The sequence below is a fragment of the Elephas maximus genome, chromosome 24 (assembly GCF_024166365.1).
Source record: "Elephas maximus indicus isolate mEleMax1 chromosome 24, mEleMax1 primary haplotype, whole genome shotgun sequence".
Taxonomy (NCBI): Eukaryota; Metazoa; Chordata; class Mammalia; order Proboscidea; family Elephantidae; genus Elephas; species Elephas maximus.
The window spans coordinates 31118782-31135851 of NC_064842.1; the positions used below are offsets into that span (position 1 = coordinate 31118782).

Below are 17070 nucleotides of genomic sequence, written 5' to 3' on the forward strand. Positions count from 1 at the left end.
TCTGTCCTACAGGGTCGCTGTGAGTCAGCATCGACTCTATGGCAACGGGCCCATGTCAACTAAAGGCGTATTTATTTCTCAGTTCTTTCTCCTCACAAATATCGAGAAAAATAAATATCTATTGAAAAACAGGTTTAGACCTCCAATACTTTAAAATTCCACAGAAACAAAAGCTGAAACAGGTAAATTAGCTACTTACTCAGCTATATATTTTTTCCCTAACTACTAATTTCACTTGTAAACAATATCTCTTCTTACCACTAAAAAGTCCCCAAAGTATTAGCTGCAGATGTAGAAAATGTTGTTTTCCAAAGCCCTTCTAACATTATCTCATTATTCTTACAAACATCCAAATAGGAAGCCATTCAAGCAAGTACTGATTAAAATAGGCATTAAAACCATTCCATATCCACAGACCCACACCCAGACACCAAATAAACCCTGGTGTTCCTTAGGAAGTAAAGGCTGAATGAAACCAAACACCAAACCCGCTACCATCGAGTTGGTTTCGACTCGTAGCAACCAAGGCAGATCTGAATTAAATGAAAACAACTAAAATATGAACTAAAACCTACATATTAAAAGTAAATTTCATTTCTACATTAAAAAGTCATGGCGGGATGCAATGCTAGCAAACTTTGCAGACACACAGTTTTAGAACACCTCTTCTCTTTGCCAGGTCCAAAGTTTCCATAGGAACTAAGAGAGAGCCTTGACACTTTGAACTAAAAGAAAACATGTTAAAATAACAACCTCAATGTCAAACGTTCAGAGTGCCATGAAAGGCCCATTGTTTTGGATTCTATTTCAAAAGTGTTCAGCAGAATTCCTGAAATTCCTTATCTTTTGGGCAATGTGACCGAAACCAAAAATAGCCTGTCTCACCACAGGTAGTATAATTGGGCAGGCTGCCAGGTTTCGGCCTAGGGACATCAGGTGGCAGCCAACTTCCGCTTCCTGTCATTCCTGCAGGAAGAACTACAGCATGTTAGCCATCCACAAGAAATTATCACGTACAATCTAAGCAAATAATCATTTTTGGCCACAGAAATGGTAAATTCCCGCTAATAGTCTAGCAACAAGTGTTTCAGCATCCTTTTGTACAACTTCAATAAAGATTTTTGACCCTTGTTAGCCCCGTTCTTTAACAGTTGGCCTTTACAACCTTGTACTCAGCCTACATATTGAACCACGAGGCCCTTGATTTTCTCGGCTCCTCTGAAGTTTCAAGTTGGTATTTTCAGAATTATAGCGTGTAATGTGTATTTTTTAGAAAGCCATCACAATGTATCTAATCCATTTTCTCCACATGTATGCAATTGCTGTGCCTGAATTTCATTTAATGAGGCAAATGGGTTAGTTTCAATTAATCTTTAACTAGGAATACATCGAGAGCGAGAGAAAGAAAACATATTGAGAAATGCAACTATGTGAATGGATGTATTAACAAACACCACTTCTCTCAGTCTAAGATTTTAAGATTACTTTATGAATTTAAACTTTGAAAGCAATCAATGATTTACATGGAATAAATGATTGACAATTTTCTAAATTTACCAAATAGCACAGAATATTTCTCATATTTCTTTCCATCCATTCCCCACTAGCACCATGCTCCCATACTGCCCCCCGCACCGACCTGCTTATGGAATAAAGTCCAGACATTTATCTTGGCCTCCCAGTCCCTTCACAACACAATTTCCTTCTAAATTATTATCTTCAGTTCCTGTACTCTTCAAAATGAATCCTATATCCTAACCAATTCTGTGTACTAAAAGCCATTGCCCAAAACTAAAATATTGTATTTCTCTGTTTTCATGCCTCCTCGTGCCTTCTGTGGGGAAAGCCTTCCTTTCCTCCCTCTTTAAAAGCCATACTTCCCATTCTACCTCCCACTCCTGCATCAGGGAAGGAGCCCTGGGTAAGACTCTGAAGACACTGGTCTTAGTCTGCAACATTAACCGTAACACAGCTCACAGGCCAGCTAGCCGTTGTAATTTCAATTTCTTCTTCTATTAAAAAAAAAAAAATCAGCAACTTCATCAATCTCTTCCTGCTCCAATATTCTATAAGCCTATAAATTATATGCACCCTGGTGGTGCAGTGGTTAAGTGCTCGGCTACTAACCATGAGGTTGGTGGTTCAAACTCAGCAACAGCTTCTCCGGAGAGAGATATGGCAGCGCGTCTCCATGAAGATTAAAACCCACTGTCGTTGAGTTGATTCCAACTCACAGCTACCCTAAAGACTACAGCCTTGAAGACCCTATGAGACAGTTCATAGTCTGCCCTATAGGGTCACCATGAGTTGGAATCGACTTAACAGCAAAGGGTGTGGTTTTTTAGCTTTTCCCTTGGTGTCTTCCCTCACAGCCTCCAGTTCTAGAAGTTCTCTGCATCTGATACACTTAAATTGCACCACTCCCAAGACACTTAATTACTGCCTTATCTTAATGTCTCTCCTGTCTCTATCTCTCTTATTAAATTGTAAGCAATCTGAAGATAGAATTTGCATCTAATTATTTTTCTTTTACTGCATAGCAACTAGCATTTTCATATGCTTAATAAATACTTGTTGAATGAATGAGTAAATGCATACTACAAGGGAAAAAATAAGTATAAAGAAGATGAATTATGATAAGCTTTTGCATACTGAGTCACCTGCCAATGGTAGAAAACCAACTCACCTCTGCCCTCCTGAAAGAGTACTAGGATATTGCATAATTAAGAAATGAAGACTGTTATAAAAACAAAATAACAGTTATTTGGAATATTGATCCTATCAGCGGCATTTGAAACAGCTGATCATTCTTCTCTGAAATCCTTTCTTCCCTGGCATCTAGAGTATCACACCTTCTTGGTTTTCCTGACCTTTCTAGTTGCTCCTTTTTTTCTGGTTCCTTTTTATCTCCTTGATCTCTAATTGCTAGAGAACTTCAGTCCTTGGGCCTCTTGTCTTTTCTATCAACACTCACTCCCTAAGTAATCTCAGTCATCTCAGGGCTTTAACCGTCGTCTACATGCTGGTGAGGAGTTGCAGGGTGGCTCAAATGGTTTAAGCTGCTGTAGATCAAATCCACCCAGAGGCACCTTGGAAGAAAGGCCTGGCAATCTACTTCTGAAAGATCACAGCCTATGGAGCTCAGTGCTTTGGTGTGCACTGATAACTCCCAAATTTATATGCATGCTCTTGTACCCACCCCCTTCAGTCTATTTTCAAAACTGCAGCCAGTGCTATCCTGTTAAAACATGTCAGATCACAGCTTTCCTCTGTTGCCAAACCCTCTGGGGTCACAGTAAAAGCCAAAGGCCTACATGGCTACCTGACCCTGCTTGGTGTGACCTCTCTTCGCCTTCATTTCCTACTTCTCTCCCCCTCCTTCCCTCATCTCCAGTCATACCAGCCTCTTGCTTCAAGGATTATGTAATTTGTGTTCCTCTTCTTCCCCAGATGACTCGTTCCTTCATTTCCTTCAGGTTTTGCTAAAAAAACATCCTATCCAGTAATGCCTTCCTTAGCCATTGTCATGGACTGAATTGTGTCCCCCCCAAAATACCCTCAACTTGGCTGGACCTTGATTCCCAGTATTGTGTGATTGTCCGCCATTTTGTCACCTGATGTGATTTTCCTATGTGCTGTAAATCCTACCTCTACGATGTTAATGAGGCAGGACTAGAGGCAGTTATGTTAAGGAGGCAGGACTCAATCTACAAGATTAGTTTGTGTCTTGAGTCAATCTCTTTTGAGATATAAAAGAAGGGAGCAGAGACATGGGGACCTCAGACCACTAAGAAATAAGAGCTGGGTGAATAGTGCGTCCTTTGGACCAGGGGTTCCTGTGCTGCGAAGTTCCTTGGCTGGGCAAGATTGATGACAAGGACCTTCCCTCAGAGCTGACAGACAGAGGAAGCCTTCCCCTGGAGCTGACGCCTTGAATTTGGACTTCCAGCCCCCTAGACTGCGAAAGAATAAACTTCTGTTTTTTAAAGCCATCCACTTGTGGTATATCTGTTAGAGCCGCACTAGATAACTAAGACGGCCATACTATCTAAAATTTCAGCTGCTCATTCCAACATCATTACCATCCTTTTCAACTTTATTTTTTCTACTAAGCACTTATCACTATCCAGCATAGTACATATTTTACTGATTTGTTTACTGAATGTCTGTCTCGCCCACTAGAATGTAAGTATTCCAAGAGAAATACTTGCTGCCGAATACCCAGAGCCTGGAAGTACTCCTGGCACATAGTATACAATCAATAAATATTGTATGAATGAACGATTTAGCTTATTAAATACAAGAAGACAGACTTCTGTAAAGAAAATATAGAAGTGGTCCACCAAATATACATTTACATTGCTTATGCCTCAAAACAAAAACCACTGGACACACACAATACTCAATTTAACGATAGAGCCTCTTACATTTCATTAAAATGTGAAGTCTAGTTCTATCTTCCCACCACCTTAATATATATATATGTGTGTGTGTGTACGTGTATGTGTGTGTATATATATATGTATACACACACACGTATGGGGGAATCAGTTGTTTTTTAAATTGTAGTAAATACATATGTAACAAAACATTTGCTATTTCAACATCATATACACAATTCAGTGACTTTAATTGTTCATAACATTGTTCAACCATCACCATTATCCATTACAAAATTTTTCCATCACCCTTAACAATGTCCCCTAAGCAATGAATCTCCTTTTCTCCCTCTAATCACAGTAGACTTTGGTCTCTATACACTTGCCTATTCTAGATACAAGGGGGGTCATACAATATTTGTCCCTTTGTTACCGTCTTAATATTTTAACAGTCAAGGCAGAAATCTTCCACAGTATTCTGCACTAATATATTCATAAACAGAAGGTAAGATATTTGATAGTATTTGATCTAAGAATTGCATATTAATCCAAATCTTCACAAATACCAGTTCCAATATTCTATACAGAATCAAAATACTCCCCCAACTGGCATGTGATTTGCTCTTTTCCCAAAAGTTTTAAAAAATGCACCAACTAATAATGAACCATGGTACTGAAACAGTTACAGTAGGAATTTAGTACCTTCTACCTCCTCCTTGACCCTCAACTTATCAACCCAAGTCATAAGCGGGCATGCCAAAACACACAGATCTCAGCACTCAGAGAGAGAACAAAGCTCAAGATTGTTTCCCAACATTGCTGGCTGACCTTAACCAAGTTAGGCTCTAAATTAAAAAGACCTCCACGCCCAACCAAGATGAATAAATATGTGTTTAAATGGGACTAATCCAGCACACTGACTGTGTTTGTAAATAAAGTTTTACTGGAACACAGCCACGCCCATTTGTTATGTGTTGTTTATGGATGCAACAGCAGGACTGGGTAATTGCAACACAGACCGTATGGACTGTAAAGCCATAATTATTTACTATCTGACCCTTTGTACAGAAAAAGTGTGCCGACTCCAGGTGTACACTATCTCACTTGACCCTCACAACACCCTATTCAGAAAGTTAGGGCCCAAGAGCCCACAGCTGTGTAGTTAAGTAGAGCCGTCAAACCTTGGATACCACAATAACACTATTTGTCTGTAGTGTCAAAGGGATAAACGCTTTGAGATGGTACTTTTCCTACAGTCACATGCCCAGAATGAGCCATCTGTAGGCTCGCCTGGCACCTTCTATGATCACCTATACACTGTCATCAGGCATGCTCTGTGGCCTTGGAAGAATTGTCAATTCAGAAAACTCACATAAGATGGAAACCATAAATCTGGCCCTTTGAAAAGTAGCTTCCAAACTTGCCTCTGCACCTGGAGGCTTTTAAAAAAACAGATTGCTCCACCAAAAAACTAAGACAGATTGATAGATGGATAAGGGTTAAATTGTGTTAAAGTAAATTTCTGTCGTTGTTAGTGGTCATCGAGTCAGTCCCCGACTCACGGCTACACTATGCACAACAGGATCAGGTCATTGTGATCCACAGAGTTTTCACTGGCTGATTTTTGGAAGTACATCGCCAGGCCCTTCTTCCTATTCCGTCTTAGTCTGGAAGCTCCTCTAAAACCTGTTCAGCATCATAGCAACATACAAACTTCCACTGACAGATGGGTGATGGCTGCACTTGAGGTGCTTTTTCAAACCCTGCTCTCCCGCATAGGAGGCAAGAATTCTACCATCAAACGACCACGTCCCTGTAAAGAAAGTTTACTGCTCTCTTGTGGAGTTAGCTTCAACTCATAGCAACCTTATGGATAACAGGACAAAATGTCACTGAGTCCTGCACCATCTTCATGATTGTTACTAGGTTTGAGTCCACTGCTTTGGCAATTGTGTCAATCCATCTCATTGAGAATTTCAGTGGAATCCAGCCAATAGGTATGTAAGTGTTCACTTAAAATTCTTCCAATTTTGTATATTCGAAGATTTAAAAAATCGAATGCTAAGAAAAAAATCCATTGCTTGTTCCCAACTAAGATCCACTGCCAGAATGTCTCAAGGTGAGACAGGGAAGATCATTTTTTAAAAGCTCACCAAGGAGATTCTGATGCTACATTAGGTTTAGAAACAACTAGCGGCTTTAGAGGGCTATTCTTTACAACAGAACTAATTGCCTAGACCAGTGGTTCTCAAAGGATGGTCCATGGACCCCTGGGGCTCCCAAAAATGTCAGCAGATTGAATATAGAAGCAGACAGGAGCATCCATCACTCTTCCATGAAGTTGGCATTAAAGTTAGCTTCAGAACTGTAAAACAGTGCCCCTCTCCTTGCTAAATTTTTCTTATTTGGAAAAAAAAAATTCCCCCACTAAATATGCTATGCTAACATGTGATAAGTCTATTGTTATTCTGTATAATTCATTATTTTTAAATGTATTGTTTTAAATTTCTAATATGGTAAATGTGAATAGATATAACTCATATAAACAAAAGCTCTTTGTGGTCTTGAGTCCAACCATCTGAGACCTGGTAATCTAGGTAATATATGGGGCGGATAAAAGCTCAGGTTCTGGAATCAGAGGTCCTGGTTCAATTCGTAAACGTCTGCCAAGCTGAGTGACCTTAATCAAGTCAATTAATGGCTTGCTTCAGTTTCTTCAACTGTAAAAGGGGAATAAAGTATCTTAGCACTTACTAATGAAGATCAAAGGCTACAGCCCTCAGTATGGATTGCACCTCAACATAAAGAAAACAAATATCCTCACAACTGGACCAATAAGCAACATCATGATGAACGGAGAAAAGATTGAAGTTATCAAGGATTTCATTTTACTTGGGTCCACAATCAACAGCCACGGAAGCAGCAGTCAAGAAATCAAACGACACATTGCATTGGGTAAATGTGCTGCAAAGGACCTCTTTAAAGTGTTGAAAAGCAAAGATGTCACCTTGAAGACTAAGGTGTGCCTGATCCAAGCCACGGTATTTTCAATTGCATCATATGCATGTGAAAGCTGGACAATGAATAAGGAAGACCGAAGAAGAACTGATGCCTCTGAATTGTGGTGTTGGCGAAGAATATTGAATATACCATGGACTGCCGAAAGAACGAACAATTCTGTCTTGGAAGAAGTGCAACCAGAATGCTCCTTAGAGGCAAGGATGGCAAGACTGTATGTAATACTTTGGACATGTTGTCAGGAGGGATCAGTCCCTGGAGAAGGACATCATGCTTGGCAAAGTACAGCATCAGTGGAAAAGTGGAAGAAACTCAACAACACAGATTGACACAGTGGCTGCAAAAATGAGCTCAAGCATAACAATGATCGTCAGGATGGCTCCGGACTGGGCACTGTTTAGGGCACTGTTTCGTTCTGTTGTGCATACGGTTGCTATGAGTCAGAACTAACTCGATGGCACCTAACAATTACAACAACCTCAAAAGGCTGCTGTGAGGATTAAATGACAATAAAGTTTGGGAAGCGTGCAGCACTTAGTAAGGCCTAAATAGATGTTTGGAGACCCTGGTGGCATAGTGGTTAAGAGCTACGGCTGCTAACCAAAAGGTCAGTAGTTCGAATCTACCAGGCCCTCCTTGGAAACTCTATGGGGCAGTTCTACACTGTCCTATACAGTAGCTATGAGTAGGAATCGACTTGATGCTAATGGATTTGGGTTTTTTTTTTTTTTTTAATAGATGTTACCTGTTCCTCCTGTTATGTTACTACTATTATCTAATTAAAAGCACTGGTAGTGCAGTGGTTAAGAGCTTGGCTGCTAACTAAAGGGTCGCAGTTTGAATCCACCAGCCAAACTTTGGAAATCTATGGGGTAGTTCTACTCTGCCCTACAGGGTTGCTATGAGTTCGTATCAACTCAACAGCAACAGGTTTGGCTTTTTGGTTTTGCAAGATGAAGGAGTCCCTGGGTGGCACAGTTAAGCATTCCACTACTAGCTGAAAGGCTGGCAGTTCGAATCCACCCAGAGGCGTCTCTGGAGACAGGCCTGGCCATCTGTTTCTGAAGGATCCCAGCCTTGTAAACCCTATGTAGCAGTTTTACTCTGCACACATGGGGTCACCCTGAGTCAGAGTCGACTCCATGGCAACTAACAAGAAGATGAAGCAATATCTGAAGGTAAATTTTAAAAAATAACTGAATCACACTGATTAGGGGCCAATTGTACACATTTAAGTTTTCACGTTTCAAAATAAAACCACCATAATTCTCCCAGCCTCTCAGGGAACCGTTTGCCCACTGAAATTCCTTCCTTAGGGGTGTTTCCACTTTCTGAGAGCCCTGCAAGTACCTCAGAGAGTTTGGGAACAGACACACTGATATTTGAGTTAATCATCAGATTGACAAAGTAGCGAGTCAGTATCTTCTAATTTTAATAAATCACAAGGATTCATTAAAGTGGCATACATAAATGCACTTAACAAATTATGATTATAAAACTAGGCTCCAGTTGTAAATGCTAAATAATTTACGTCAAACCAATGCCTAAGTAAATAATTTTATTTTTTATTACTGCCCTCTGACAAGCTATGATAGTACAGTCATAAAGTAAATTATTCCAAGCTTATATATACATATATTTTGTAGATGTTTGTCTTTTAGTGGTAGATTATCCCCTCAAAAACCTTCACTGGTTTCCACGTGCTAAATGCCTGTTTCTAGCTCATAAAATCCCTTCTCTGCCTTTCATTCCAGCCACACCTACCTATTCCTTCTTCCCTAAAAAGGCCAAAAGCTTCCATGCCGGTATTTACCCAACTGCCTTTGAGGGGTTAAGAAAAGTTAAGTAGATTTTCCCTACAGGATTTCTGTGAATTTCCAAGAGAGCCATCTGGTACACAATATTACACATTAAGAAATTCAGGCTCAGTGAGGTTATATGACTTGCCAAGGTCATACAACTAGTAAATGATAACACCATTTTCAAACTCGGGTCTGACTAACTTGAAGCCAATGCTCTTTCCATTACCTGCACTATTATGGAAAAGTTCAACACTTAATTGCTAGTGTGAGAAAGCAGGGTTTACAAATCACCTTCTGAAATAGATGGACAGGTTCCACCTCTCCTCTTTCCTTATCACGCTTTCACATACTTGATAAAAACCCACTGCCGTCCAGTTGGCTCCAGCTCATAGTGACCCTATAGGACAAAGTAGAACTGCCTCATAGGATTTTCAAGGCTTAAATTTTTACGGAAGCAGACTGCCACACCTTTCTCCCTCGGAATGGCTGGTAGATTCAAACCACCCACCTTTCAGTTAACAGCTGAGCACTCAGCAATTGAGCCCCCAAGGGCTCCTGATATACTTGACAGTGACTACAAAAACGATCAAAGGTGCACAACGAAGAATAAGTTTGCGCAGTCTAGAACTAAACTGCCTCCCCTCACAACTACAAAAATGAGAAGTTGTCTATTTTTTAATACTCATGCATGAAAACGGTAGGGGGAGATGAGGTAACTCTTTTGTGATTGCTCTTCTGAAAAATACATCTTTCAGCTACCTTTGTTTTTAAAAAAACAATTTAACTCGCAGTTACCATTGAGATATCTAGACTGTCCTCTCTATGCCCATTTGAACAGGAAGCATCTATGGCATGACACAATAAGTCTTGAGTAAAAGAACAGACGAGAGAAGAGGATATGTACCATCTGGCTGACAAAAGCATACTCAGTAGCCCCCCCGAATCATGCTTATGAGCTCTGCAAGCACCTTATTTTGAAATTACATTTGCTATCATTGTCTCAAATAGTTCCTTTATTTACATTGTACTAATAAGAAATGATAAAAAAAAAATTTAGATTCCTTTTACAGTTTAAGTTTTAGTTGGAGCTCTAAATAGCATTTCATACTAAGTATACCTATTAACTATGTCTATTTATACACTGTAGATGTAGTTGTAGATATTGATAATAATTATTCCCAGAAGGCTAAAAAATGAGGTAATAAAACAATCATTGAAAGAAAAAGGAAAGAAGTAGCTACCATAATTTGTGGCTCAGTTTATCATGTAATGTGTATTTCACTCTTAAAGAAAAAAAGTAGAACACAGTAAACGATATTAAAATATATATATAAATTATGCCACATAATCTACAAGGCCTGCCAGGCTGGGCTGGTCTGAGCCGCACCTACCTCTCCCTCCACTCTGGGCCTCATTCACTAGGACCTGCCTTCTCTCTGCTCAGCGAGGCTTGTTTCCACGTTATGTTCCCTTGCCTGATCTTGGTGTGGCTCAGCAGCCTTCATCACCTGTGTCTCCGCTCATGTCACTTCCTCAGAGCGGCTTTACTTGACCACCACCCCTGCCTGAAATAGCAGCCCCACCCTCCACCCCAGCCCTCTCTACCCCTTTCCATGCTTTGCTGTCTTAAGAGTGCTTATTAATATCTGTAATTCCATGATTCCTGTCTAACTTTCCTACTACATTAAGCTCTAGGATGGCAGGGATACTGTCATTTGGTTTGCCCCTGTGTCCCTTATAGGGACCCAGAAGTGACTGGCACAGTGTGGGCACTCAAATGTGTGAATAAATGCAGCACATGATGACTTTTTTTCCTATTCTCAGAATACACATAAAATTGGCAGTCCTCCAGTAACCCAAAGTTTCATTCTCTTGTATGGAGGATTGCTATGGCCGGAGCCAACTCGATGGTTAGCAAACTGAGGGCAAATAATATACTTTGTACTTATTTTGCACCCCAGGAATTACAGGGACTAGCATATCTTATTGCTTGTTAATTTGGCTCAACTTTCAATCTGCTGGTATCTGTTAGAAAAGCAACAAAACTGTATCATCACAATATATCAACTATCGCTTCAACACGCAAAATAAAACCTCGGAAGGCCCATTGGGAAAGGGGAACAAAGATCTGTCAAGCATAATATATTCTTCTGACGAATTTAAACATTTGTTTTAAACAGCGATTTCTACTGACTTGGATCCAAGTAGTCTCATGCTGGCTCTTCGTTACATAGTAGGCTAGCTACAAAATCAAAATAAAATCCAATATTGATTTTTACAACCTTGTTTACATTATCAACTCACCACCATCAGTAGCAAATAACCAATAAAGTCAAACAAACCACACTGTAATAGACTGTCTGCTCTACTCAAAGTCTGAACAAATAACCAATAAAATCAAACAAATCACACTGTGATAGACTGTCTGCTCTACTCAAAGTCTGAACAAGAAGTTATAGCTTCGTATCATAACAGAATTCCACAGTACCTGCATTCATTAACAAATAAAAACAGAAAAAAAAAAAGGTGCTAGGCACTGTGATTTGCCCATTTTAGGCCCTATGCAAAATTTTCATTTTATAGTAATTTTATAGCAATAGCTACAATGAGGATCACAGTTAACAAATATCTGGCTAGGCACTTCTTAAAAGGTCAACAATTTAAAGCAAAGGGAGCCTTACCTGACAACTACAGAGATTACAATGCTCCATGAAATCTGTCAGTTTATTCTCAGAGAGAAAAGGTCTTTCAAAAACTAAGTTACAACATATAATTACCTTCAAATTGCATAATATCTACCATATACGTGGTGCTCCAAGTTTTTCTGGTGTCAATAAAAACTATTTAACCGTAGGTATTTTTTTTATTACTCCAGGGTCAGATTATTTGTTCTTACTATTTCACAGTTTTAGGAGTTCCTTAAAAGTTTTTATTTTATATTAAAAAGTTTACTACTTGCAACAACAAGGACACGGGTTAACCTCCCCTCCCATGCCTGCCCTAGTAGCAAGCATGCTCCACTTCACCCACCCATCCTATAGACGTGAAGTAATATTACAACCAAACAAAACCGCAAAATGCAAAAAAAAAAGTTTATAGGTCCTTTACCTTTTTTGGGTCTACTGATCCATCTAACCTGAACTGTTTACCTGTGTCGCTGATGTGATGTTCTGCAACGGAGTAAGTTTGTGGAATACCTGGTGCCACGTTATCCCAGACCTGCTGCAAGGGCCAAGGGACAGATGAGGGAATGATGGTACTGCTGTCCCTAGAATGCCTGGTTCTTCAGAAAACTCCCAGCAGACACAGGCTTGTGAGCATTTCAGGGGAGAGGGCCGACAGGACACCCAGGCTTATGGAACGCCACTATTCTATAAACCAAACCAAACTGAACCCATTGTCATTGAGTCGATTCTAACTCAAAGCGACCCTACAGGACAGAACAAATCTGCTCCGTAGGGTTTCTAAGAAGCGGCTGGTGGATTCAAACTATCGATCTTTTGGCTGGCAGCCAAATGCTTAGACCACTGCACCACCTATGGCAGCAGGTTAAACATTTCTTTCAGTAAAGGTATTTTTAGGGAATCAGTACAAATTAGCAAGGCAGACTGTGTCAGGTTTGAAGCATTCACCAAAAAAAAAAGTACATTGAAAACTGTGCTACTTTAATTCTAGAGTCATTTATCTGGCCCCTGTCAGAAGCTCCAAGAACACACCACTACCACTACCACTTTTCTATACAGTATTTTGTTAGATTTTGCTCCTGTCACTTCAGCAGTTGCAATTTTAAATAATAAGAGACTTGGGGGGAGGGGAACTGTCATAAAATAAAACCTAAAAGTATTAAATGCTTATAAGTACCTAAAACCCAAACCGGTTGCCATCCAGTTGATTCCAACGCATAGCGACCCTATAAGGACAGAGCAGAACTGCCCCACAGGGTTTCCAAGGAGCAGTTGGTGGATTCGAACTGCCAACCTTTTGGTTAGCAGCTCAGCTCTTAACAGCTGCGCCACCGGGCTCCTATAAGTACCTATCAATACCCAAATTATTTATAATTTCCAAATAAAGATACTACATTATTCGTGTTCAAAAACTTTCCAGGACTGAAGGATTTTTGAAAAGAAAAAAAAATTCACAAAACATATGACAAATACATCATTTATTCTTGTCCCTGAAGCTGCCTCTAGTCGACTTAGGGAGGAAGGACACTGTTTCAGTTTGCATTAGCACCTGTCCTAGCAGGTTTTACAAGGTTAAAAGCCATCCTGCTGTAGTAGGCCACGACCAGTTCTGGCTGCAACATTCAATCTGTCATGGGATTTCACTTTATTCTAAGACTATCACATGGAGTGAGCTTCCATATTAAAGAACTAACTTCAAACAGCAATTCTATTAGCTCTTTTGTACAGTGAAAATTTAATACGATTTGTATTTAAGTCATGTCAGTTATTCACGGACATCTGGAAAATTCAACCTTATTTATAAACACACTAAATGATACAGGCCAGGTCTTGAGGATGTCAAGTGTCTGTGCCAGGACAATACACTCGCTCTCAATAAACCCACAAGCGTATAACACAAGCTGGTGTTTCTTGACTACAGGCTGTTCACCAACACTCAAGCCACGGAACCAATAATAAAATCACACTTCATTTGCAGAGATGTCTGAATGAAAAATCTATAGAAGTTCAAGAACACAAAGCCATATTCAAGTGGGAGAATGGCAACCTCGATACAGCACTTGTAAATCTGAAGGAAAGAGGAAATTGGGTGAAAGCCATTACGCAGGAAAGGGGGCCATGGGTTCCTCAAGGAAGGAATTCAGGAAGGCCTGTCTACAAAGTCCTACCCAAATGAACCACCTATTGTACCTAAAGGCCAAATCTCCCCGTAAGGTTTTCAGGAGATACAGGTTTCAACTGCTTCGTCTACATGCAAATCTGATCCACATTTTTCAAAAAGCGCCCAAAAGCAACAAGTCAAACTAAGTGTGTTATCGGCCTCAAAGCAAGTCGCCAAGGTCTAGCTGGAACTTTGAACCCCGGAAGGCTGCTCCAGGCCCAGTGAGAGCTGGTCCCCGCCCCTTTCCACCTGGCGCCCTATTCCGGAGGGTCCACCCTGGGATGCATGGGGTGGGCTGCCTGCCCGGCGCTGTTCCAGGGCACTGGGTTGGAGCTAGCAGTGCCCTCCCCAACTTCTCTCCTCACCCCCAGGACTGCCCGCCACTGTTTCCCACTTACTGTTGCTGGACTTGAGGTCCCGGTGCAGTATGGGCACTATGGCCTCCTCGTGCAGGTAGAGCATGCCCCGCGCGATCTGCACCGCCCAGTTGACCAGGACGTGCGGGGGGATGCGACGCGCGCGGCGCGGGCCGGGGGCGCGCGAGTCTGCGGCGGCAGCCAAGGCGCGGTTGAGCGCTCCGCCGCGGGCGAACTCGAGCACCAGACAGAGGTTGGGCTGCCGCAGGCAGACGCCGCGCAGCTGGATGATGTTGGGGTGCTGCAGCATGGAGAAGAGCTTCGCCTCGCGCCGCACGCTCTCGGCCGCCGCCGCCGCGTCCTGCTCCGGGTCGCGCCGCGCCGCCTTCACCGCCACCTCCTGTCCCTGCCAGGTGGCCCGGAACACCTGCCCGAAACCGCCGGCGCCGATCAGCTCCTTCAGCTCCAGCCGCTCGAACTCGATGTGCACCGGCGAGCCGGGCCGCGGTGGCGGCGGCGGGGCGGGAGGCGGCGGCGGCGGGCAGGCGCCCGGGCGGCAGGGCGCCACGTAGTTGGCGGGGAAGATGCCGAGGCGCCGCTGCACCTGGCCGGCCCACCAGCCCTCGTCGCCCGACACGGCGGCGTCCTGGGACAGCACCTCCACCAGCTGGCCGCGCCGCAGGCTCAGCTCGTCCTCGCCGCTCGCCTCGTAGTCGTAGAGCGCGGCCCACAGGCGCCCGGCGCCCGCCGCGGAGCACGAGCCGCTGGAGGAGGCTGAGGACGACGACGAGGAGCCGGCGGCCGCGGGAGCCCCCAGCGCCGGGGACGCGGGCCTGTCGGCCGCCCCCGCGGCGCCCGGGAAGGCCATGGAGGGGTGGTCCAGAGGAGGAGGACAGGGTCGCAGGGCTGCGGGCTCAGCCTCCGGGGCGGCCCGGCGGGCGCATCGTCCGGCGGAGTCGCGGTGCCCACGCCCCCGGAGCCGGCCACGAGGAGGGAGTCCGGGGGTCCGGGGATGGGGAGAGGAGGGTTACAGGGCCGCTGGGTCCGCTACCCGGAGGCCCCCGCCTCAGCCCAGCTCTTCCTCAGTGGCTCTTGCTGATGCAGCTGCACCCGCGGGCGCGGGCGCGGGCGCTCCATGGTGGCTCACGGGTCCTCCGCCGGCCTGAGAGCGCGGGCCGCCCTCCGCCCTCGGCACCGCCCCCGCCGGCGCGCCCTGCCCGCCGCCCCGCCCCTCTCCGGGCCTGCCGCGCCCCTGCCGCCCCGCCGCGCCCCAGACGTCGGGGCTCGCGGGCATTGGCACGCCGAGCCACGTGACCGAGGGAGGGAGCGAGCCGGGGCGAGGGAGCGAGCCGGGGCGAGGGAGCGAGCCGGGGCGAGGGAGCGAGCCGGGGCGAGGGAGCGAGCCGGGGCGAGGGAGCGAGCCGGGGCGAGGGAGCGAGCCGGGGCGAGGGAGCGAGCCGGGGCGAGGGAGCGAGCCGGGGCGTCTGGTCCAGAGGGAAGAGAAGTTTTCGGAAAATTGTAAATTAAGTACAGGGTGGTGGTGGTGGTTGGTTGCAGCAGAGTTCATTCTGACCCATGGACGGGCAGAGGCTAGAGAGCTTTAAGGATCCAAGATCCGGTGCTTTAAGGTGTGAAGGAAGGGAGTGAATTGTAGCGCGGAGGGAGTGACAGGACATCTCTGAATAGGTCGGAGAGTGGTCCCAAACCTGGGACGGGGCAGTTGCCACATCACCAGGCCTGGTGTATTTGAAATCAAAGTGCATTTCACAGGGAGTAGGGTGCGGGTGACAGTACAGAGCGAGCTATAGGTCTGTACACCCCCGCAAGTCCCTTCATCATAACCTTTAATTCTTTGTTTGCATTACTGCCTCCTCAAATGGAAAAAGGAGCCCCTGAGCCCGTGAACCCACCAGTTTGGGTTGATCAGACATAGGAAAAGACTGGCTGCTAGAGGCCCTGACCTCTTAAGGCTTGTTTCCCCCCCGGAGGTGGGCTTCATTCTCTCCCAGAAAAGGTAAATAAGGTAATAGAGTCGTTATACACAGAAACTCAAGTCCTCAATGGTGTGCTGACTATTCATTAAACCAGTGCCATAGAGTCTTTGCTGACTCATGACAACCCCATGTGCGTCAGAGTAGAGCTGCTCCATAGGGTTTTCAGTCGCTGGTTTTTTGGGAGTGGATCTCCAGGTGCCTTTGGGTGGACTCAAACCTCCAACCTTTCAGTTAGCAGCCACGCATAGTTAACACCACGCAGGGACTCCTGAGTATGCATTAAGGGTGTTTACTTGGTGTTCTATCATGTGGGATAAATAAAGAGCATACAAAGTGTGTACCTAAACATTCAGGGAAGCAGAACTGCTGCTTCTCTTGATTGATAGGCCTCACCTCCCTCTATTTGCCCTGTATAGCTTTCTAACAGATTTAGAGAATAAAAGTTTTATATTTGGAGCTAGGAACTCTTTCTGGTCTAAGAACAGGGAGGAATTTTGGAATTTTCTCATAGGAACATGCATTCCTACTCTGTAGTTTGTTAACGAATGCATTTGTTTTAAAAATTTTTTTTTGAGAATTTACTGATGAGAAGGGTTATTAAAAGGAATAAAATAATTAGTTCTCATGAAAAAGATTGCTACTGTTAGATGTTAGATGTAGCCAGTCTTCTCTTCCT

At 43.9% G+C, this 17070-nt stretch overlaps 1 protein-coding gene across 1 annotated transcript in view; it reads right to left on the reverse strand.

The window, feature by feature from the left end:
• MAP3K21 (mitogen-activated protein kinase kinase kinase 21) overlaps positions 1-15596 on the reverse strand; it is a 68123-nt gene extending 52527 nt beyond the window's left edge. The window contains exon 1 of the mRNA XM_049868190.1: positions 14443-15596. Coding sequence (XP_049724147.1) covers positions 14443-15268 — 826 coding nt within the window. The 5' untranslated portion in view covers positions 15269-15596. The remainder of the gene's footprint in view (positions 1-14442) is intronic.
• Between the last annotated feature and the right edge of the window lie 1474 nt (positions 15597-17070).